General features: G+C 40.4%; 1 protein-coding gene across 6 annotated transcripts in view; it reads right to left on the minus strand.

Moving 5' to 3' along the window:
- Window positions 1–291: 291 nt before the first annotated feature.
- The window catches only part of tead1b (TEA domain family member 1b), a 47077-nt gene continuing 22879 nt past the window's right edge, over window positions 292–24489 (minus strand). Inside the window, exons 4-15 of one of the 6 annotated variants that reach the window (XM_034111388.2) lie at window positions 14719–14783; window positions 13029–13091; window positions 12876–12938; window positions 10804–10815; window positions 9795–9926; window positions 9481–9527; window positions 9303–9361; window positions 8585–8709; window positions 6243–6416; window positions 4512–4652; window positions 4224–4376; window positions 292–3310 (exon numbers count right to left, since the gene is read on the minus strand). In XM_034111388.2, coding sequence (XP_033967279.1) covers window positions 3197–3310; window positions 4224–4376; window positions 4512–4652; window positions 6243–6416; window positions 8585–8709; window positions 9303–9361; window positions 9481–9527; window positions 9795–9926; window positions 10804–10815; window positions 12876–12938; window positions 13029–13091; window positions 14719–14783 — 1148 coding nt within the window. In that variant the 3' untranslated portion in view covers window positions 292–3196. Of the gene's footprint in view, window positions 3311–4223; window positions 4377–4511; window positions 4653–6242; window positions 6417–8584; window positions 8710–9302; window positions 9362–9480; window positions 9528–9794; window positions 9927–10803; window positions 10816–12875; window positions 13092–14718; window positions 14784–18862; window positions 18933–24489 lie in introns of those variants that run through there. The other 5 variants (XM_034111416.1, XM_034111442.1, XM_034111396.2 and 2 more) reach the window with 5 other exon arrangements.

Raw genomic sequence — 24489 nt, forward strand, 5'->3', positions numbered from 1 at the left:
TGCACAATACGTTATAGTTTAGTATTCATTGGTTTTCTTTACGTGTTGAAGGAAGATCATTATGCAGTTAATTTGAAATAAACAATGTCACCCTCTGGTGATGTTTCCTGTAACTACATTAGTGTACTTAACATATTGTTTTACATGTGACCCAGGACCACGGTAACACATACATACAGGAACAGGCTCCACCTGCTGTTGGTGGGAGGTTCCTGCAGTTTAAGAGTGAGTGGTGCCTCAATGCACACAGTCATGTTATACTACTTTCTTAGTGACAACAAAAGAAGGCAATATATTTTTTGATTTATTTAACTCCAATATTGCATACATACAAAGTATCTAGAAAGCTACAAAATATCTACTATTGTCAAGAAGGCATCATAATATTACGGAGCAAATACAAGACCATATGCAGAACACAGAAACATAGCAGAGCTTCTTTCTCTCCTTCGCTCCAACACTTTACTGTCCTGGAATACGAAAAAATATCACACATCTGTACCAAGAAAAGCTAAGATATAACATTTTGTACAAAGCACCCTTTTACAAAAAAACAACTTTGCACACAAAACCCAAACGTGTGTATGACAACTATACGTGAGCTATGTGAACAATAACGTTAAAGCCACCATCGGAATATGGTCATAAAACAAAAAAGGTACCAGTACCTACTCTTTCGACAGAATTACAAATAACAAGAGCTAAACTGCTGATATGTTTGTAGCATGATTCCTCGAGTCAGCTATTTAATGTGTCTATTTTATTCCAAATGGTCCACCGGGCGCCACAGAAGGCATCAGTCCTGCTGTTCTAGTGTTGAAACGACAGGTCAAAATGTACCAGCAGTACAGCAGCAACATCATAACCATGTTATTAGGCTTGCAATATACAGACAATGTCATCACAAAACCAAGTAGGCCTACAACTGTATACAAGTACAATAGGAAAACATCTCGATAAGTAATCAATAAATGTGAACAGATACTGGGTAAACATAAGAAAAGAAAGTCCACCGTGTCCACAGGACTGTGGCAAAACACTGAATGATTGAACTATAACTGCATCCACCAGAGACATTGTCAGCAATTATTTAGAGCTTCTTCCATTAAAATACTTTAGATGATTATATTTATTTTAATAAAAAAACAGCTAATGTTTGAGTAGCTATGGTCCTTGAAGTGAAAAGTATTAACCTTGTCGGCCTCGTCCACACCAGCAGTTTTGAAAAACTAGTTTCTGAAACAGCTTTCCAAAACATTCTTTTAAAATGAGTAGTGTACTGTAGAATAAGTATTAAATAAAACTTGTGTCTAACCTTCGTCGACATCACGGCTGTTTCTGCAAGGGGACATTATATGTCTGTGTTTTTTCACAGGAGAAACAATCATACTTCCAAAAACCTTTTTTAAAAACACTTGAACCTGCAAGTGTGCACGAAGCAAACAGCTGTGGTGTCGACATCCTGCATGCAGTCAGCAGCTGTACGTTATCAGCAAAGAAATAGGTTTTCTTTAAATGCATCAGTTGTGAAATCAATTAGTGTGATAGAAATGAATATATCCTTTATTTTTTTACCACTACCCAGATCCCCTCTTGCTGTCATCAGTCCTTTAAAAAGGCAAAGCGGTGATTGGTTTCACTTATGTCTCATTTTTTGGTCTAGCAACATTTAATTTGTAATTTCGCTTAGATTTTTTTGAAGTAGGACATTTTAAACCAAAGGCACTTCCTTGCTACCATGCAGCACAGGACAAAAGATCGACTGTATCTCTGTATTTTTGGTCTTCTACGACGGGAAAGGCAAGTCAGTCTGTGTATATAGATCTTGTAAAAAAAAAGGCTGATAACTATCAAACCTGTTATAGCGTTAGAGAAAACAGTTGGAGCTTAAATTTGCAAACGTAATACAAAATAAGTGTTCTGCCTTTTAACATCAACACAACTGTATTTCTAGGAGTGTACCAATTATAAGAAAACAATTTCTCAGGATGTGAAGATGTACCAAGGAATATGGCGGTGAGTTATTTTTGTTTAATCCACAAACTGATTTCAGACTTAAAAGCAAAGGGTAATGTCAGAGTGTATTCTAAGGCACTGTACATCTACACTTTGGCAGATAGTATTGTGGATTTCTTACGCAAACATATAGAGAGTCTTTAATCACAGTTTAAGTGGCATCTTTTGGAGTTGTCACAGCTATAACATGTTTAAGGCTCAGGATCGGCGTAGGCCACAGAAACATGCGAACATAGTGTGAACCTGAAGGCAGCACCACTCTTTCTGGGAGTCTTTACACTGCGATCCCAGAGGGGAACGATATTTGAACTGAACGACTTGGACCTTGCCTTTTCTCACCAAAGCAAGTCCAGGAAAGGGTCCAAAGAGCTTTTGGACAAGATGACTTTCACCTGTCTAAAACCTAAAAACTCTCCTATTTGTTGTCTCAGAGAAAATACATGTTTGCAGCACAGAGAAGCTTAGCATTGTGAGACAGTTTAAGACTTCTATGATGCAGATGCAGGCTAATGTTTGTAGTATGTTCACAGTGCATTCTTTCTGTTGTTAGTGTCTAAGACTTGGAGTGCTTCATGGAGATACATGTACTACTGAAAGCAGAGTTTTTTTTTAAAGAAATACCTGTAATTCTGTAATATTTGTAACTACTTGTTACAACTGTCTATGTGCTAATGTATGTTGTGTCAGTATAGTTTCTTTGGGAAATCTATTAGCTGTGGCTGCATGTCTGTATATCTACAGTATGTATGCTCACAAATGATGAACTACAGACACACTAAAAACACTCAAACAAATTACACAGACCACATCCGGCCACTCAAAGAAAAGGCCAGCATCCTTTTTTTTTCTTAGTTTACGCAACAAAGTAGAAGACGACAAACACATTTCCATTTACTTAATGAATCTAGTAAATTCTTTAAAAACGGCCACATGTATACCCAACAGAGACCAAGATAACATTTTAAGAGAGAATTCCCGCATTTAAACATAAAACAACTGTACCGCAATTCACAGCTGCAGTCAAATAACAAACACATTAAATTAAAACACATTCATAACAACTGACTTCACCCGATACCATGACCAAAAAGCATTGTAGGTGTGACTTTCAGGTAGAGGCACTGCCACTTGATTGACGTTGGTAAATCCATGAAAAGAGGAGGGGGGAGGGGGGAGCCTCTCAATCCTTTACCAGTCTGTAGATGTGATGCTGGGCGCCGTGCTCGCTGTTTGAAACTTCAAACACACACGCCATGCAGAGCAGCGTCTCCTGGGTGTCCCTGTTCGTCACCACCTGCAACACAACGCACAATTTAAGGACTTAATACAATTTCAAAACTCAGCAAAAGCTCAGGGTCCTGTTTTCTGATTTCAATCTTGGAAGTTTACGATGTTTTTGTATGGGTTTTTCTTTCGAAAGTTGAATCCTTATACATTTTCAGGAAAGAATGGTGCTTAAAACAATACTAAATACACTTTAAAGTAACTAGACATCCGTCTGTTAATGTTATATATTTTAAAATACATGCATCACCGGGCATACATGTGGTAAGCAATGGATGTAAATGTTTTGTATTAATAATCATTCATGATGAATATGCAGCATAATGTTAGTTATTGGGTGGACGTCCCTTTTTTATTAAGTTAACTATTTTATTTAGTGGCTCTTAAGACATACTTTTGAAGATGACCTATCCATTTTGTAATAGAGCAGTAGTCATAATCAAAGTAAAGAAATATATGTGCAGATCTTCGGACTGAAATGTGTAATTTGTGGTTCCTCCAGCAGACTTTCTAAAATACTTTTCTCAATCTACGACCATCCTCTCTAACATGGTGCTTTTGGGGAACACTTCTTAAGGTAGGGATGTTCAGCCTTGGTTGCGATTTTACGTGTAAAGATCTCTGCCTGTCTCTTTTTTTTGGTTGCTGTCTTAGAAGTGCTGAATGACACTTTAAGAGCCCATGTGAGGGCTAATAACGGGGGTTCCTGCCACCTCTTATCCTCCCTTTCCCCCTGCAGATAATGAGCCTCTTCACACTGTGTTTCATCCCCTGAGGAATGAGAGCAATGTAAGACCAGCGAGAGGAAGCCTTCCCAAGGCCCTGCGGACCCCCACCCCCCACCTGGAGCCACCAACACACCCTGACAGCAAAGAGAAGGAGAAGAATGGGATCCCGCCCCCTGAGGTCAGCGGGGTGATTACCAATAAGATAGTGAAGTTCTCCAGCACGCTGTTCATCATATATTTCTCTGGCAGATGTTTCAGTTTATGGATGAAGTTGATCATGTATTCACACATGGGAGACCGGCTTATCCGGTACACAAAACGTCCGTTCTCAAACCGCGCATATTCAGTCTGAAGAACAAGAGGAAAACAATTGATTAATTATACAGAATGTTTTTAAACCTAAACTCCACACAGTTGTACTGTCGGTACTCATTGTAAGTCACAGCCATTGTTCAGTTGGAATGAACAGATTTGTTTCCGTACCTCTACTTTCTCAACCACCTGCTTTCCAAAAGAGCAGACCTTTGTTGAACACGTTATGGTCATGTTCTCCGAGCTCTCGTACTGACTCGAGACTCCGTAGAAAGATCCGGTTTCATCCTGAATGTTGCAGTTCAGGTCAGCCTGGGAGCCGGAGAAAAAATAGAGCATTTAGTTGCAAGAATTATTTATAATTTACAGGAATAAACCACACATAAATGGTAAAACGAGGTAAATGCAATGTATTAAAATAGTAAAATAAAAAAGTGTAGGGAGTGGCAAGTGACAAATATTCTTTTATTGCCATTTCATACAAAATGTAAGAAGAGTAAGCTAAGAAGTTATTTAATCACAATGCAACAGTACATCTGCACTTCACAACAAACCTTTGTGTAAGGACATTATTTGGGGAACAACCATCAAAACCATTGATTTTCATAAAGATCTCTGAATTACCTGTAACACAGCCAATGCAACTTTGAAAATAATAATCTGTGAGCAATTAACCCCATGCAGAACAAAATCTGTCAATCAATATTTAAAAATAAATAAACGAAAATAATTTGAGATCCTTGACCAAAATATATTAGTTTTACTTTTGAAAATGAAAATAATAAACTTGTCAGCGCTCTCTGGTGTACAAACTAAGTCATGTACAGAAAATGTAATGAAATATACCAGCCGGACAATTTTTGATGACATAATTTTAAGTGTTCCCCCATAATGCAAATGGTTGTTGTCTGGCGGGGAACTATAAAAAAAGGAAAGCTGAAACAGCACCTTTCTAAGAACTGCAGCAATAACAGAGTTGTGTTTCTGATCACTGGCTGGAATGAGGTCTCTTTTAGTTGTGATTTTGGTCTTGAACAGCTCCATATTTCTTTAATACTTACACGAGAAGACATATAAAGGTTAGTGTTTAGTTCTGTATACAATAGGTATGTAGTGTAATATTGAACATTTGTTTTTGGCCTTTTTGGAGTAAGTCAACATTTGTTTTAACTGCTGTACAAAAATGTATGTTTTTAGTCCCCTTCTTAAATCAAGAGTTGTTGAAATGAACATGCAAATCGCACATCAAATAAGAATATCTCAAGTACATCATGTAAATGTGTCCCTTTTTGGAAGCGAGATTCTAAAGAGGATTAAATGAAGCTGCGTTAGAAGACTGATATACAAGGTTGAACTGGCCTGCTCCCGGAGGGCAGCCTTTCTCTGCCCTGAACATCCTGTTCATTAGGGATACAAAAAGAGGAGACGTCCTCCTAAAACATTCTCCTCCTTCATTAAGCAGAGCTGTTATACATTCATTATTGTGCAGATTCTGTCTTTCATTTGAAATGTAGATTGGTCGGTCACTTCAAAAAGGAATTTGAGGGGACTTGGCCCAAGTGCATACGCTCCTACTTTGTTGGCTGCCGCTAGTTAGCATTTTGCATCAGGGAGGAAATACATGCAATGTTTAAACAGCCATTAGGAGTGCAACCAGGTCACCCCATTGTTTGGAGATATTACATTGAATTAGCGAGAGCTTTGATCAAACGCTCTCCTGCTATGCAAGTCCAAATATAGCAAAGTGCATTCTGCAAACATTAAAAGAGCAATCTTCTCTGTGTACACTGATTACAGCCAATCACTGAAGGCGGACCTGATTCTGCCATCTAACATGTCACAATGACGTTATTACTGATGTGTGTTAAATGTAGTTCAGCTGTTACACTGCCTCACACTCACCCAGAATTTTATTAGGAAGAAGGAATTCTGAGGACCTTTTCCGTACAGCTCCTTCAGTCCTCCTTTCTTTTCTGGGAATTTGTCATAAATCTGACGAATGTCCACCGACTCCAGCAGGGCGTCACTGTAGGAATGATTTGTCTGTCCGATATGTACAAATAGGTGCTTGTTGTACTGAAAAGAAACATACATTGTATTAGAAACATACTTAAAAAAGATGGGGCCATTTAAAAATGAACATGATTTCATTAATATCCAGAGAATCTTCAACACAAAAGGTTCTGAAACACAATCCACCTATGGCAAGTGGGAACTCATATGTGATTGTAACAATAAACCCTCCTGTTGATAACCCTAGGCAACATGGCTTTTTATTTAGCTCTTAGGTTGTATGGTGAGTGTACACATTAGGAAACGGCATTCTGCACCACTGAAGCCAAAAACAAACCAATCTGCTCTTTAGTATAAACCCCAGCTGGGAATGCCAGACTGCTTCACACTAATTCTATAAACCTTTATTTCATTTTTTTATATACAGACAAGAAAGCCGTATAAAACACAAATCTCTATCTTTCTGACCAAGATAGATCAAACCCTTCACTCACATAAAAAGCCATATTTCTGCATCAAAGGCAACTACAATCAAACTAAATTGCCAATATGGAATGAAAGGTAAGTGCTTTACCTAAAGAACATATTAAGTTGTTCTATTCAGTCAACAGAAAATATTTGGATTTCCTTTCACAAAGTGAATACAAATGAAGGTCTGTTAGACCTCCAACCCACGATATGAGCCAGAAGCGGATCACAGGATAACATTTTCACAGGTTTGTTGCCCTCGTCGTCATAGGCGGCGCGTGAGGCTCAGGTTTGGGAAGGCTAAATAACTTTTTTTACCTGACGCTGCCTGCCTCCGGCGTCTATAGAAAAGAGATCAACTCAGTGAAAGCACCGCCTGCTGACCAATCAGAGCTCAGTGTGCGGAGTTTAAATCTATCAAGTCATATTACAGGATAAAGGAAATACAGTTTAAACTGCCGTATGCAGAGAAGACGCCGACGTGTCGCACTTATCATTCATATTACATCATCAATCACATCATCGATCATATAATATCTTATAGGCCTATCATATATTTCCTTATGAGTCAGCTTCTCTAGCCGCATCTGGCCGTGCAATACAGTGTCACACTACTGTATGCAGAAGTATTATTTTAAGCAACACATTAGGTTAACAAAACACTCAACTCAAATGTAATTAAAGTCAGATCCACTCGTGTCTTAGACGGGGCAGTGATATCAGTGACTGACGCTTTCAAACACTCTGTAGTTTATTTATTTTTTAACCAGTTGTTCTGTATTCACCTTGCAGGTGCAGCTATGTGGCTTGTATCCTGGATTTAAGTTTAAGTCATGGATGTTTAAAGTTCATATTTGTCTAATATTAGTTTACTTTTCATTAATGAAGTATGACGCTGCGCTGTCAGTACACTTGTCCCTGTTTGTGATTGGTCAAATGTTGCTAACCCCGCCCCTTTCACGTGAACACGCTCTCAGCTGGAGAGAGAAACCCTGGCTTGATTTACCGAGTTGATATCCAGCGTCGTAGGACCGCTTAGCGAGATCTCGTTTGTTAGGCTTAGTTAAGATAACTCAAACATATCATGGGTATGTTGAACTGGCTTCGTAGAAGAGAGCACAGGTGGCTGCATAGCAGCACTAATGTCAAAGGCACAAACATTATACATTATATTTGTATTTTACCAGGATGCGACAAAAGTATTTGGGAAGGCTTAGCCTTCCCTAGCCTACAGTACCCGCCACCCCTGCTCGTCGTGACTGTTTGGATCTCTTGTCATGTGGCACTGCGCTTCAGTCTAAAAGCTCACAGAGCAGCCTCTTCAATGTGCCTTTAGTGCAAAGGCAACAATTTCAGGCATTAAGCTGAATGGAAGATTTATGGCTGTTGCCGTGCGGCATTGATACAACCACAAAGTGCTTAGCATAATGTAAAGAAATGTAAAGAATTGCTTAAGAAACCAAGAAATGTGAGACGTGAAGGAGCTGATTTGAGTGTGGATCGTCTTGCTGAGTCTGCGGCATTAATACATTTGTAGCAAGCCTTGTAGGAACTGATTAATAAACAGTCCCTCATTATTTCTGCAGGTTTTCAGCTGTGTGTCCCTGCAGGCCAGGCTTCGCCCCTCTCGGCTTGTTTTGGCCTCCTCTCAGCTGACTCTCTGCCTGGGAAACTGTCCCAGTGTATTCATAGAGGAGGATAAGAGACGGAATGAACGCCATGAGAAAGGGATATTTCATGCTCTGGCATAATGCTTCACTCACTGGGTCTTGGTCTCTCTGTTGCTCTAGGAAAGCGGAGAACTCCACCAGATGGAGTTTGGATGTACCGATGGAGCGCCCCTGCCATGCGGGTGCTGTGGGAGCTGGAGCTGATGTGGGCTCGTAACCTGCAGAAACACCAGAATAATACAATACAACAGGGCTTTATTGGCATGACCACATTTTAAACATAGTATTGCCAAAGCATTCCGGACAAGGCGCTATAATGGAACAAAAACAAAAAATAAACACTAAACAAATGTAATAAGATGTGTCCTGTCGTTGGGATGCTTTACAGCAGGAGCAGGAGAAAAAATAAACTCTTGCTTTATCAAAGATCTTGTTTGAGACGTTTCAAGGACATACATTTTTACTGACAACATTCCCGTTTACTTCAAACTAAAACAAGTAAGCAAAAAAGCAATTCAGAAACTTTAGAAACGATATGAATTACATCGTTTTTTCATGTCACATAAAAATAAATATTGATGAATCATACTTTCATCAATATGTATTTGTATTCCCATTGTCTCAATGAGACAGATGGTTTGCTTTCCGACTTTAAAGAGAAAGCATCTATGTTTACTTTTAGACAGGATTGTCCACTTACAATCAATCCTAATTCACAAAATATTAGTGGTCTGTGCATGTTTTGTGAATTAGAATTTGGGTTTTTTTTATTTATATTTTGGGTCAGTTTTGTAATCAGGTAAATGCTTACTAGAAATGGTTGTTGTGACTGGCTGGATGGGATAGGCTTGCTGAGTGAAAGGCTTTATACTGGAACAGAGAAAGACCCAGCGTTAGTAAAAAAATAAATAAACATTAAAACACACTATATTGAATTTGATGCCTAAAGGGTTTGTAGTGTACATTTTAAGTTTAAGAACAATACTTACTCTTGTGAGGATCCTGGTTGACCAGCTGATATCATACCCTGCCATAACTGGAAAGTTACATATATTAATAGACACCAAAGAACAAAGCAGCAGCTGTTAGCAACAAGATCAAATGGATCTCAGCTCAGTGTTTAGTGGATGTAGTTATCTTGAATAGCACTCCTTTTGATCTTGTGCTTATCTGATAGTGTCAGTGTTACAAAGCTGTGGTGTGTAATGAGATTTGGCGCGGGTGACAGCGTGGTTGGCCTCTCGGCGGCCCGGGTGAGGCTGGACAGGATGGATCAATAGTAGGGTGAGTACGAGGCTCTTACCCCTGCTCCGGGGAAGGCTGGGCGCGGGAGGCCTGGCAGGCCCAGCTTGTTGTGAATAGCCGTGGCAGAGACGATCTGAGCCGAGGACATGGAGGCCATGCTCTGGAGGGCTTTGTCCTTCACGGCTTGGTCCTTTAATAGCAGTCACAAAAGGCTTAGCGCTCACACAGAAGGGGGAGGGGGGCATGTTGCAGAGGTAGCAACAAACAGACTAAACACATTAAAAGCACCAGCAGCCTCTCGCAACAGTGCACTGCAAGCAGGTTAAAAGAAAATGCATCTGCATCACTATTTAAGTGTTTTTGCAGGAATGTGCCAAACAATGACTATTGAATTCCATACTTTTCAAAAGCTGTGGTATGCACTTCAATGAAAGTTTACTTATTGACTTATCTACAAATACAATTATTTTGAAAACTCATTCAGCAGCACTTATCAAGGCTGCATTTCAAAAAATTCATCTAAACATTGTAAAGATTTACAAAGTAAGACTGAAGGACGCCAGTGCTACTTGGTTAAGAGGATTTCACAGCTTCAGTTAGTTCCTTTTTTTCGTTTATTCTGTTTTTAATTATCATCAGGGTATATTTACTACATTAATTTCAAATGGCCATGCTTAGTTAATGGAATAGCAACTCAGACACAAAATCCTTCAGAATTTCACTGCACATTGTCTGTTGTTTTGGATGTTGTCTTTTGTTAATGTGCTTTCACAAGCTATTTAAAGTCTTACTTAACCTGCTTAATTCAGTGCATCTGCAGAAGACTGTGGAAAACCCTTAAACACAAGCAAACTCATGCAGACTCAGTGGTGGTCGAAGCTAAAGGTAAGCATGCTGGCAACACATGATGGTGGAGCAGAGTCAAGCTACAGTTTGACGACGGTATGATGACACAAAGGGAAAGAGACAACACTAAACTGGGAAAACACTGAGCAGCAGCTACTGGGTCACTATGGCAAGAGCACACATGCAATACTAGCAGCTAAAAACAAAAAATAAATACTCACCATGTTTGTAACCTAAATGCAAACAAACAAGGTTTTAATGTACATCCATTTAATACAAGTATTCAACCCTATTAAAAAGTCTAGCATTATACAGTACATAGTAAAACACACATTTGTAAAACCAAAGGATTACAATTTGTTTCATTAACAAAATATCCTTGGTCTCTGTGGGGACATTTTCACAATCTGATCAGTAGTCATCACACAAAACAAGAGAACAGTAACGTAATGACGGTAATTTCACTTAAATGCAATAGACAAGACAAGGAAGAGCAGGTCTTCATCGATGCCCCCAGAAAAAAGGCACACTTTTATTTCTCTTTGCCCCTGAACTCTAATTTACTTTAAATGAGAAAACACAGGGATTCATACAAAAGCTGTCTGTTTTTCGTCTGACAGCCGCATGTGCCCTTGAAAGATCACACACACACACACACACACACACACACACACACACACACACACACACACACACACACACACACACACACACACACACACACACACACACACACACACACACACACACACACACACACACACACACACACACACACACACACACACACACACACACACACACACACACACACACACACACACACACACACACACACACACACACACACACACACACACACACACACACACACACACACACACACACACACACACAGTCTGCTCCCTGGAACAAAAGGTAAAAAAGGCACAGGGGTAGTGCGCCTTTGATATACAAAATGACTTATTTCACAATTATTTTCTCCTAAATTAATGTGGCATTGTGAAAAGCAATTCACTACTGCTGAAATAAGTGACAAGAATGCTCTGAATTGAAGACCTCTGAACTGGTAGCAAGGACAGCGGCTGACAGCCATAGCTTTGTGACAGTCTGGAGTGATCAACAGATTGAAGGAGAAACAAGAAAGCAGAGAGCGCTTCACAAAGAGTCGGCCATCAGACCGATATCCTCGGGCCTTCAGCTCTCAGCCGCTCACCCACAGCCATTGCCAGCATGCTTCCCAACATTTGGACACTTTGATTGTGGATTTATTAGAATAAGCTTGGCGTAAAAATTAGTAAAGAAATCTAAACATTATATTTACCTTATTAAGAAACAGTGAACATTACATACGTGTATTGACAGATGACAGATGTTTTGGGATTTTAAAGAATTGTAGAGTGAAATATTTCTATTTTTTTCATTAGGTACTGTACTATGGTCACTATTGGTTGACTCTTCAGAAGGAGAATTGTCTTCTAGTGCCACAGTGAGCTTGGTTTTTGTGGCTATGAATGAAATGGGTGGAATGTCATAATTTGGTACAAACGTTCATGCCTACACTATCAGTTAGATAATCCAAAATAGTAAACATTATTGACGCTATTGATGTTAGCATGTTAGCTGGCTGGTGTTTGCATTTAGCTCACAGCCCTGCTGTGCTCAAAGCTGCAGTCGGGGAATTTAACAAGACTCAAACTGTCTTTTTACAGATCGAAAGTTTGCTCGACTGTTTTTCAACACGGCGGCCAGGTCACAGTCTTTCTGAGTTGGCTCTGATGGTTTTTTCTTATAGCACTGAGAATCTGGAAAATGCCAATGGGACCACCAATTTTTTTCAATTTCAACAAATTATGAAAAAACTATAGTTTTATCAAAGTTTCCAACCACACAATTAAGTGAATCCTCACAAAGGGCTCACATTTAAGTGATGATCCTATTTTGATATTTGTTTTGTAATCTCTTATTGGCCAATTTGCCTTTTTTTTTTTTTTTAATGAAATAATTTGTTGTTGTTGATAAATCTAAAAAGTGGCATTAGTTGTACACTACTACATGGACACATTGAGCAAAGGGCCCGCACAGAGAAGTAAATGAATGAAAGTGAAACCAAGTAGACAGGCAAGTGACAGCATGTCTGAGTGAGGGTCAGAGAGGTGGTGGAGGGGGGTTAGAGCATGTGAAGATTTGGGTTAGTGGGAATCAGAGCACCAGGCATTCACTCTGTCACCACGGGAAACAGGAAGTTTAGTCGCACAGCAACCAACAAGCCCATAAGCAGAAAAGCGCATACCTTTAGCTTGGAATGAAACTCACGAGATTTCCTTCTGGCAAGAACCTGAATGTGACTAGACACCTGCGGGGAAGGGGAGGGGAGGAAAACAAAGGAAGAGCCTGTAACCATGGCAATGAAAAGCCCCCTGCAACTGGGCAAAGCCAGACGTACCTTAATGGCAGCTTGGATTTCTCGAACTTTCTTTCTTGCTAAGACCTGTATGTGACTAGACACCTCCATAAAAAAAGAGAGAAAACAAATAAAGAAAACAAGAAAAAAGTCGATTATACAGTTCTTTGTTTAAAATACACTTGAGGGAAAAAAGGTGAATAACAGAAGCATCTACAAACACACACCAAGCTAACAGCCAATAGAGCGTTATGCTGTGTGTTGTCGTCACTTAAGTGAGCTGATTAAGGAGGATGCAGGCCCCTTTAGCACACATTAAGGGCACACATTAAGAGCACCCAGATGTGATCTGCTGTGTGTTGAATGAGAAGTGGCTGGTCTAGTATTCCTACGGGAGCGGGACGAGGCATTTCATCGGCCAAGTTCAGCCTCCAACGTTAAAACAGAGCAAAAATATTTAATATTCTCACATGAAACTCTGTTCATTCAGCAGTGCAAGTAGCAGTAAGAAAAAAAGACATGTCTGTTGATTGGCGTCTCCTCTGACACTATTCAGGAAAATCAAACCCAAGGTTATATTTCTAGCTTAGGCAAAGTGATTTAGCAATGGCTTTCTGTTCAGGTATATATTTATTCACTATCTACAACTTCCAGTTGACAGATAAGCTAGAGCTGAGTAAGTAAGTAAGGGAAGAGAATTTAGCAGCAAATATATATTTTTTAAGCAAAGATATTCAGACAGTTTCTGGTTCTATAACTTCTCCAATGTAATACTTGTCTATATTGTGTGACTTGTGTGTAGAGGGAAGAGTCGCAGAGAGACAAACCACACTGTGTGTCAGACTGATCAATCCACACTCAGTGATCGAATGTCTCTGCAGACACTGGCTTGTTTATCATTGTCTTTCAAGTCAGTGGTCATACGGAGGAGTTCCTGTGAGAAACGGGTTTATTGCCAGGTAGGTTCACACGTACGAGGAATTTGGCTTGATGTCATGGTGCAATGCATACATCAAATATAAAGCAAAACATTTAAGTACACAGATAGCGAACTGTATTAAGAACACTGTAAAAAGAATATCAGAGATGCTTATTATCAGCTGACGTAAATACAAGAATAAACTGTTCTTGGATTTATTTTTAGTATTATATTTCCTATGAGATATAAGAGAAAGAAAAATAGCCCTGCATTCTATATTATACATTATCTTGATTTCTTACAGAAGAGACTTGAAAGAAACATGAAAACTTGAGTCAGAAATCTGCGCTAACCTCTGTGGTAAGAGTTGTTAGTCTGCGGTATGAACACAGTGTCCCAGCGAATGCTCTCTAGATCTGTTCATATTTCCCAGCTTATTAATACAGGCTTCTGCTCCGACCAAGTGCACAACCTCCTTGGTTTAGTCATGACGAGGAATACTTGCTCTGTTAAGCTACTGAGATTTTTAAATGCCCTTGTATTTATTGCTTCAGAATAGCACATGAAAGGCAGCTTTTAAAACGACTTCTGCAGTAATTTTACAATAAGTGACAGTTTTGAGAATGTCATAACCCAGGGACATCTGTTCATGCACCAGAGCATTGACGGGGGACTTGTCAGCCTCAGAAGCCTTCTCGACAGCTGAGCATTGTGTTATTCTCTGTCTGGAAACAAAGGCAGCAGTCTGCGTGCATTTCGATTTGACAGCTCTCTGACACTCATGCAACAGAGACGTCTCTCCCCTCGTCTTACCTGCTTCCGAGTCCTCGTCTTCCCGGTCCGAAGCTTGATGTATCTGGCTATCAGCTCATTTCGACCTGTGTAAATCAAAACATGAGAAATGTGGATTAATGCAAAAATATTTCACATTTAACATAATATTAAATATCAAGTGAGGAATGGACATGTTTTTTTACATTTAAAAGAAGAAAAACATCACGGCCATGAACATTTTTAGAATGCTCATACACATTTGAGTTTCAAATAAAGGAAAACATAAGCCATCAACAAACAAAAGATAGGAGAGCTTCTGTCAAAAACACCCTCTTCCCCGCTGCTGCTTTTTCTTGGTTGGTTTTCTGATTTCAACAGTTTTCCCGGCCTTACTGTGAAAACTAATTGTAAAATATTTTAAGATCCAGTAAAAGTGATTATAAGCAGCAGTTAAATAAACACAATGAGGTCATTTTACTCAAGACAATTCATAATTTAGAACCTTTGAACATAATTGGGATTTAAAATATCTTTAGTCACAATATCCATCACTTGTTCATTCACAATTTATGTAGGAAGTAATGATAGAATCATACAAATATGGACAGAGCAAATTATAAGGTTTATGTCCATATTTTGAAGTGCATTCAAATCAGAAGGTATGTGCATCTCCTCAACAAACCAGATCCTGTCAGAACACCATGTGACACTAGCATGAAAAAACCTTGCAGCAACCCAGCCTTTCAAATTAATCTAATTCAATCTCATTCTCTTCAAAGCACTACGCTTTGAAAGGAAACAGACCTAGCTGTTCATACTATTACAGAACATGATGGCAACTGAATATATTGGGTTTAAAACAGTGCAGCTCCGACTAAATTATAATTAAAGCATAGCTTTGTAGAGATTTCCAATTAACAACGGCTCCAAACATTCTTCTGCCCTCAGCTCTGCTCTAATTGTTGTAGCAATGCACATGACCCCTGCTTGGCCCTTTCATATGGTAATAACATGCCGCCAACCAAAACTATTACACAAATTATAGGTAAGGAGGCACTCTAATTGTGTGTCCAGCTGTAGCCAACCAATGCCATGGATGTGCTCTGCTCCTCTATGAAATGCAGAGAACCCTCAATAGAATGACACATTTTTCTACATTCACATCATTATCAATTAAGGCTTTACTCTAGTTATGACACAATGGGACCACAACGTAGCGCACATGTGCTAATGAGCCGTATCTTAGGTTATCACGAGAAAAGGCATTTTCCATGAATGGCAGCACATCGGGGATCACAAAGTGTGACAGATCACCTCAAAAGGATATGGGAGACATGTTGGAGACATGTTGGAGACATGTTGGAGACATGTTGCATCTAGACAAGACGAATAAACCATCTGCTTGTTGTTTGTATAATGGAATCACGTCGCAGGCAGCGTGAAGCATCATCTTGTGATGTTCAGGGCTCTTGTGCGCTGCTCAAGTGAGCTAAATGAAAGATATGGCTGTCTAGGTATACAAGTGTGAATTACATGCTCCAAAACCCATTATAGGAAAGCTTTAATGAAAAATGCATTGTTTGGTGCATAAAATCACCGAAATATATAATAAAAAAAATAAAATATATATATATACAACTTCTGAGAGTTCACAACTTCAAGCCCTCCCATATTCATTTGTCTGATGCAGAAGAAAACCACAAAATGTGTTTTATTTGGGAATAATTAACCATTTTTGGTTTTAGCATTTTCTGTTGTTTATTGTTTTGTCCAACAATGTATCTATTGTTTTAGCACTGCCACACAAGTCTGCTTCATATTTTCTCTTTAGTAAAATATAAAAATGGTCTTGAGAGAAGCACATTTTTTTAGGCTGTTGACCAGCAAAAACTAACATTTAAACATAAATGAGTGAGTTTACAGTTTAACCTCATCAAAACATGAGGTCTCTGACACCTGCAGCACCCGGCTGTGGCCACACCTACACATGTTGTTTTCCCCTGAGCTACACGAGGGGAGGGTGTGATTTGACGTGGACCTGCAGTTTGTTAAAGGTTGACCCTAAAGCTGTTTTCACACTGAACATTTAGGTGAGGCCAGCCAGAGTGAACCCAGCCACGTGACCTCACAGGACAAATAAACAACATCTGGAGATGGCCGGCCTGTCCACAGCGGTGTAAACTTTACCAGATGAAGCGGGGGCCAGCACTATTTTTCAATCATACACACACTGTGAAAACATAAGATGACAATACAGGCATTCATGCAAACTCCTGATTCCTAGATCAAAGCATACAAATGGCCAGCTGAAAGCTTGCTTACTGTTGAATAATTCATTATTTTCACCAGGCTGGAGGAGAAAACCTCAGTGGGTCCTGGCTGGCCTGCATATCTTTTTTTCTTGCCTGTGTTTGCACTGCAAAACAACAATTGCTGAACAAATGTGACTGTTCACATTCAGGACTAAAAATGCATTAGACATGCATCTCTTTTTCCACATCTTCTAAGTTAGGGTAGTGTTTTTTGTTTGTATTCATAATAATATCCTTAAATTTAGATCTACTTTTGTAAATAGTAATCGAACAAACCCCTTCAGATAAGGAAACATGTACTGATAAAGTACTTATGCATTTTATATTTTATCCATTTCAACAACAACAACAACAACAACATGTCTCATATTTGCAACACCATTGCAATGTATTACATTTGTATTTGACTAAAAACCCGTTATTATTAGCTAAACCGACTTGGGAGTGTCAACATTTGTATTTTTTACATGCTGTATAATAATAATAATAATAATTCAAAAGTTAAAATGTTCTGCCAATCTATCGAAACATTAATATGGCTGAAATGCATTATGTCATCAGTATGATTTAAATAGGTTCAATATGGCAGAGCGGAACCAGAGTTATCTTACAGTCGGCCCTGTAAGCTTTTTCACAATGTTATATTGACTCCTGCTGTTTTAGTAAGGCATGGAGAGGCCTTTGGAAATGAACTCTTTATGGGGTGTTCCTGTCACTCAAAACAGCAGGGAAAGTATTACATATTTAAGGAGTGACCCCGGAGCAGTGCAGTGCTGTTCAGCAGCTGGAACAGCCCCACCTGGCCGGACTGAACTCCCTTCTGAATCTCAATGAGTCTGGAGGATCAGCGACATGTTGAAGGCACTCCAGCAGCAGCCCCACAAAGAGGTGGAGGCTCAACTTTCTCCAGACCTTCCCCAAGTAGCGGATTCCTCTTTCAGTCAGAAATCCGATTTGGCCCTCAGCACCCTTCCTACAAGGAACCTGGGACAGGCTCCTTCTGTCGTGAATAACAATGGAGTGTTTGGTCGACATCAATTGAAGAGCAACCTCAGAGATGCACCATCCTACTCCGTCCCTCTAAATTAACTTTTAATGAATTAACTTAAATATGCTCTTCTACCTTCAATATGTTCAAACATTAGTTTGCCGTAGTCTCAGAGGTTAATCACACTGGAAAAAACAGCTGACTTCTCTCTTCCTTATAGTGACTGCTGTGTAAGCCAATAACCAGGTTGCCACATACCACCAATATTTACCATTTGTAATTGACTTCAATTTATATACAGCAATCCCATTCAAAATGTCTTTCCAAAATGTGGCTACATGTAATGTCAGTTATTATTCACAATTGTGGGGCACTATAATAACCTGGCAGAACCAAGGTAATTACACCACCATTTGGATATTAATTGAGTTTGTCTACAATAAGAAAAGCCGTCTGAAACACAACAAAATTAGGGTGTTATTGTTGTCCATTTTTAAACTACACATAGCTACATCTCTTTTGATGTAGTTATTTGTAAAATGCATTTTACCGTTATATTTCTTCAACGAGTGTTTAAGCACGTATCCAATCATTTCTTCCATGCATTACAATTTATTTGTAAAATCAATACAGAATAAAGAGAATTACTAGGCAAAATGCATACCACAGATGCATTTTACACGGCTAGTTTTATCATCTTTCTAAATTTCCATGATAAAAGTAAAGCAGCACTGAATGAAACACAAAGGCTTGTCATTGAATTGACTAGCTAAGCCTGTATGCACCTGTCCAACATAAACACTCAGGCTAATTTAAGTAATGGCATATTAAACAATTCAACTGGCTTGGTTTTGTCCTTTGAGAGACAAGAACAATACTTTACCTCTCTGGTCCAGTTTTGTTTTTCTTTTCCTCTTTTTAAAGCATCCATTTCCTGTAACTGCACTCTTTTCTAATGCAGGCACAACCACAGCCACATCTGGCCCAGCACTCTGCCATGAGACGGCGCTGGGCCTAGCCGAGAATCAGCCAGCAGACTGCCTCTCTCTCTCTCTGTGTGTGTGTGTGTGTGTGTGTGTGTGTGTGTGTGTGTGTGTGTGTGTGTGTGTGTGTGTGTGTGTGTGTGTGTGTGTGTGTGTGTGTGTGTGTGTGTGTGTCTCTGCAGGCCTCACAGAACAGAGAGACACCATGTGACTCTGCACTGTAACGACAGATCTATCATTAACCCTTCATGCAGTTTCTTCACTTTCTAATCAATATTATTTACGATATAGTTGATGGTCTCACCGTAGGTTTTACAAATGATATTGTCTAGGTATTTTTTCAAGAAAATAATCATATGATAGTATTCCTATTATACCTTATATCTAATATAGTGCAGAAACAAACATAATATATATTGAAAGAAAATCATGCCAAATATGTGCAGATTCAAATCAGATCTCAAACAGGTAGTTTATATATAAATATATATTTTCGTGTGTGTGTGTACTGTGTGTGTGTGTGTGTGTGTGTGTGTGTGTGTGTGTGTGTGTGTGTGTGTGTGTGTGTGTGTGTGTGTGTGTGTGTGTGTGTGTGTGTGTGTGTGTGTGTGTGTGTGTGTGTGTGTGTGTGGGGTGGACCAACACAATGGCCCGAGCTTTCCTGTCATCCGTGATAGATGACTCAAGGGTCTCAGGCAGACATTAGCATCACAATAGACTAAACCAACAATATGAAGGCATTCGTCCCAGGTTTTGGGAATAGCAGGCATGGGCAGGAAGCCTTTTTTTACAACAACATCAATGGGAAGCCACCCCTTGCCAAGTGGAGGAGAACCTGTGACTTGTGGCAAGACAGGAAATTGACAGTGCCCTTTATTGGAGGGAAATCACCATGCTATCGGTTTAGCATTATGTTAGCCCTGGCTTAGAGGCCAAAGGCTATGCTTAGTGTTATGGTCATTATTATCTTTCTAAAATGCTCTAATTCACACATAGCATAATGTCTCGTAAAATTCTCACAGGCTGTGTCGGCTCTGGCCTCACATGTACATGGGTGTTCCTTCCCAAACCCACAGGAAACAACTCTATTCAGTCCTCATTTAACTGAAGGGACATAAAAACAAGAAAGTCTACAATTAAAATGTTTATTTCAAGCCTGAGAATTTCTGAACTGAAGACATATTTACACAAAACCCAACTCAGTGTCTTGCCTTTATCTATTTTTATTTGTATCTTTGAAAATACATGTTCCATACACTGACTTTAAAACATGTCTTATGACCACAGTTGTACTGCCATGGTCTTTATTTGTTGTCAAATGTGTTTTTATTTGCAGAGAATGCCAAAGTGTTTTGGTATAATAAAACGTCTTTCTGGTGAAGAGAGATAGTCAATCAGAATCAGAATCAAAATATTGTTTATTCCGGGAGGAAATTGTGTAAAGAGAGCGTGTTCAGCATCAGTTTGTATCAGTATTCAAATGTAAAATGGTACTACAAAGCCAATATCTGCAGATCGGTTCACCAAGTAGTTTTCTTTCACTTGTCAATCCAACATTTTTTAAGATTTTCCGGAAAACAGCAAAAATAAAAAAGGCATCTTAGGCTGCGGCCACACGAGGACGAAAACGGCTAAACGCATAGGATTAACGTAAACGCAATCGCAAACAAGCTTCCGTCCACACGCAATAATTATCCGGATAGTGTCTGCCCACACGAGACCGCTCCGTTTAGCTCCAACCGCTGGAGAAGCTGCAGTACATATGCAGGAGCCTGTACGTGGCGCTGTAACTTCCTCCACAAAAGCAGCGAAGAAGCATGGTTGTCATGGTTGCCCTTCTGTTTATTCTCCGCGGTGGGGGCCGAGGGAACCGGGCAGAGTTTTTCGCCAGTCAGCATGTATTAAAGTTGAAATCTTCCGGACAAAATTATAAAAGTGCCGGTCAAAGGTCTTCTTTGTTATTTATTGAGCTTTAAAACAAATGAATAACGACTCTATATAATATAATGATAAAATACACGGAGCCTCTCTTTTTCCTCCCTCTCTTCGGACAGCGTCAGTGTCTGTCTCATGCAGCAGCTGATCCAGTAATGAGTGACCCGGCCGACAGTAAAAATAAACATATTTATAACTAGTTTAGGGAGTTTGAGAGGTAATTAAAATGATGATCTGACTTGAAGTGTGTGTTTTGCTGCAGAGGGAGGAGCTGCAGGTGAGCAGAGCTGCGTGTCTCCGTCCTGTCAGATTAGACTTCACTCGCGAGAGAAAGATAAATAATCTGAATTCAGGGTGCAGTTTACTTTGACGCGGGGGTGAGCAGCAGAGGTGGGGAGAGGCGGGGCTATTGCCTCATCATTATTGCTGTAGATGTTGCACAAACAACTGTAGCATGGTCAATAGCGTCCGGAGCACGATAGCAACTCTGCGATCCGCCATTGTTGTTGTTGTTGGTGGTGGCGAAACACTTCAGCACTGGCGCGGGGTAAGCGGAGGTGAGCAGAAGAGGTGGGGAGAGGCGGGGCTATTGCGCAATCACTATCAGTGATCTGAAAATGTTCGGATAGGGCGCACATACGGAGCCGTTTGACCCCCCAGAGAGTGGCGTATGCCTTTCTATCCACCTTGGGACCCGTTATCGTTTCCTCAGTCGTTTAGTGCCGTATTCGGTCGTCCTCGTGTGGCCGAACGGTCTATATGACACTAAACAGTAACGCAAACGGCCGAATTCGTCCTCGTGTGGCCGCAGCCTTAATGCGTCCCATCAAATGACCATCCACCACTGTTAAGGCCCTGACACACCAACCCGATTTTGGGAGTCAGAGGCCGTCAGAGGCTGTCGGGCATTCGCGGCGCCGTAGTCAGGTTGGTGTGTCCCGCACCGTCGACCGTGACACGCCTTATTTGGACTGCCAGACCCGATGCATGGCCGATTCAACATGTTGAATCGGCCATGCATCGGGTCTGGCAGTCGGACCAAATAATCACTCTGATTGGCTGTTCAGCTAGCAAATCAGTGCATGAGAAGCGAAGCGGAAGTGAGGGACGTAAACAAACGATTTAAGAAGGCACACACAGACTGCTATTCATTTTCATCTCATCATGGAGATCTGGAATGATGCAAACGAAGACCTGCTCATCACCTTAATCCAGGAGAGGCCAGCTCTGTATGATATTACGGAGAAAAGATACTCTTCTTCTTCTCTGTCTTCCGGTTGCTGCCTCTTTTGAATGACAAATACACACTACCGCCGCCTGCTGGTAAGGAGAGTTATTGCCACTCACACACTGAAGTCGGTGCGGTGTGTTCCCGTGCGACACATGGCCAAAACGCAGGAGAACACGGCCAGGCAACAGCCGACTTCAGCGTCGGCTAGTCCTCTGGTGACTGCTTGATGTGTCAGGGCCTTTAGGGGCTCAATGTTAATGTTGTTCTTCACTTGTCCCAGTCAGCAAATTTAAATAACAGTTGGTGACACACCTTCTCCAGTTGGGGGCTATCAAACTACTACAGAAGAAGAGGGCGTAACAAGATGACGTCATTTCAAAAGCCAGTAAAACAAACAATATGAAAGACATGATGTAAATATTTACATTTGTTTCATGCTTTTTTGTAAAGACATTTGACTATCTTGGCCATAAAGTTAATAAGTATCACTCTGGGTTCAAACAAACAGCCACAGTACATTTAAGTTCTCTACATAATGCAGTGTGCAACTGTAATTAACAGCTCTTTAAAAATCAATTTTTTCTCTGGACACCAAAAGAAATCAATACTTAACTTCAAATGACCTTATTGAGCTGGATAAAAGGCTTTATTGCAGGGGCTGGCTCAGGAGCAGTTGAGCTAATGTGTTGGTTGAACAGTGGGGGATCAAAGGTGAGGTGTTCTCTCAAAATCTTACAAGACATCACAAAGCAGCGGGTCACTGACCTGAGCCTTCCTGGAGACACAGAGAGGATTACAGCAGCCAACCTCTGCTGAACTGTGCCTGTTTTCAGACGGGCTGAGGAGGCAAAGAGAGCCTCTTTATCACTCAGCAGGTCCAGCATTTTCTATTTCCTCTCTCCCAGCTCCTCTCAAACGAGGCCAGAGCTGAAACACTAGTCCCAACTCTGTACGGTATAGTCACAGGGGACCAATTTGCACATGCAGCCCTTGTCTGAATCACTCTATCAATTAGGAGCCACAGTGTTTATCATCACATACATTATTGTAGATGCTGGCCTGGCCATTGTGTTGAGGTGCGCCTCTCAGGAGAGGGAAAGGGATGAAATAAACGATCAGAGAGCGAAGCCACAGTTGGACAGGCTGCTGGACTAATCTGAAAGGACGGCTGTAATTATGAGTCTCAGAGGAACTGGCTGTGTGGCGAGTCCCGATGTGTGAACATGGCACTAACAGTGAGGAAGGTGCACTGCCCCCCCCTCTCCACAACAACGTAAGACACAGAGGCAAATCAATATTTTCAATCTCTCAGGATCAATTCAGCATCTGAGCACAGCGGAAGACACGTTGGCTGTGACCAACATGGGAAAATAAAAACTCTGTGGTCAAGATGGGGTGTTTGGCATCAGTTTCCTTTTTTGTAAATCGGGGCCAAAAAAAGGTATGCAGACTGAAAGGTGTGATTTAAACCAAGGTTGGGAAAAGGCAAGGCTCCTGATAGTCACAACAAAATAAACATGAAATGAATATTACATTACAAGGATAATAGTATGATTGGTCATATATTATATTGGGGTCAGTCCATAACACAGCATTGAGTATGATCATTTTATGTCCATGGTAACAGTCCTCCTTTGTTTCCAGGGATGATGTACAGTGTTGAGAGACCTTTCTCTACTCTACAAACAACAGAGAAAGAGATGTCTGTTAGAGGTGGAGTGTAGTCCCTGTGCTCTGGATGAGAATCACACTGGCATTCAGATTCCATTCATATGTTGATTACACAAAATAGTCCCATCAGTATGAGATGATCTCATCAGAATAAAATGGTTTCATCAATGGAATATGATGCAATCAGAACCAGACTGATGATTTCTTGAAGAGAGTATGAAAGCGACACTGCGTCTTTAAGAAGCCCGGAGTCTCACTGTGTTTTAGCCAAACAAAAGCAGCCAATTGAGAACGTGCAACCTGAAACCAGAAGCCTGCCTCAGAGGGCCTCACACAGACCTCAGAGCAGGGACACACCCCTGTGCTCCTGAATCAGGCGAGCAGGCAGAGAGCCACGGCCTCCAACCATTCAGAACAAACTCCTCTAGAGACGGTCAGAAACTCACCAACAGTCACTGAACATTTTGTCTGGCTTTTTTCCAACAAGGCCGCTTTGGAAATGCATACATCCAATAAAAGAAACCTTTTGACAATATTGAACCACAATAAAACATGTTAGTTAGGGCAACCTTTTTAGGATGATCTGAGGTGCTTTCTGAACTCTAAGTCTGAACACTTGCCATTTTAATAATGTTTCAGGGCAATTTTTCCATATGATAGGTCAATGTATAGCGTATCCATTGTGCAAGC

The sequence above is a fragment of the Pseudochaenichthys georgianus genome, chromosome 3, assembly GCF_902827115.2.
Source record: "Pseudochaenichthys georgianus chromosome 3, fPseGeo1.2, whole genome shotgun sequence".
NCBI lineage: Eukaryota > Metazoa > Chordata > Actinopteri > Perciformes > Channichthyidae > Pseudochaenichthys > Pseudochaenichthys georgianus.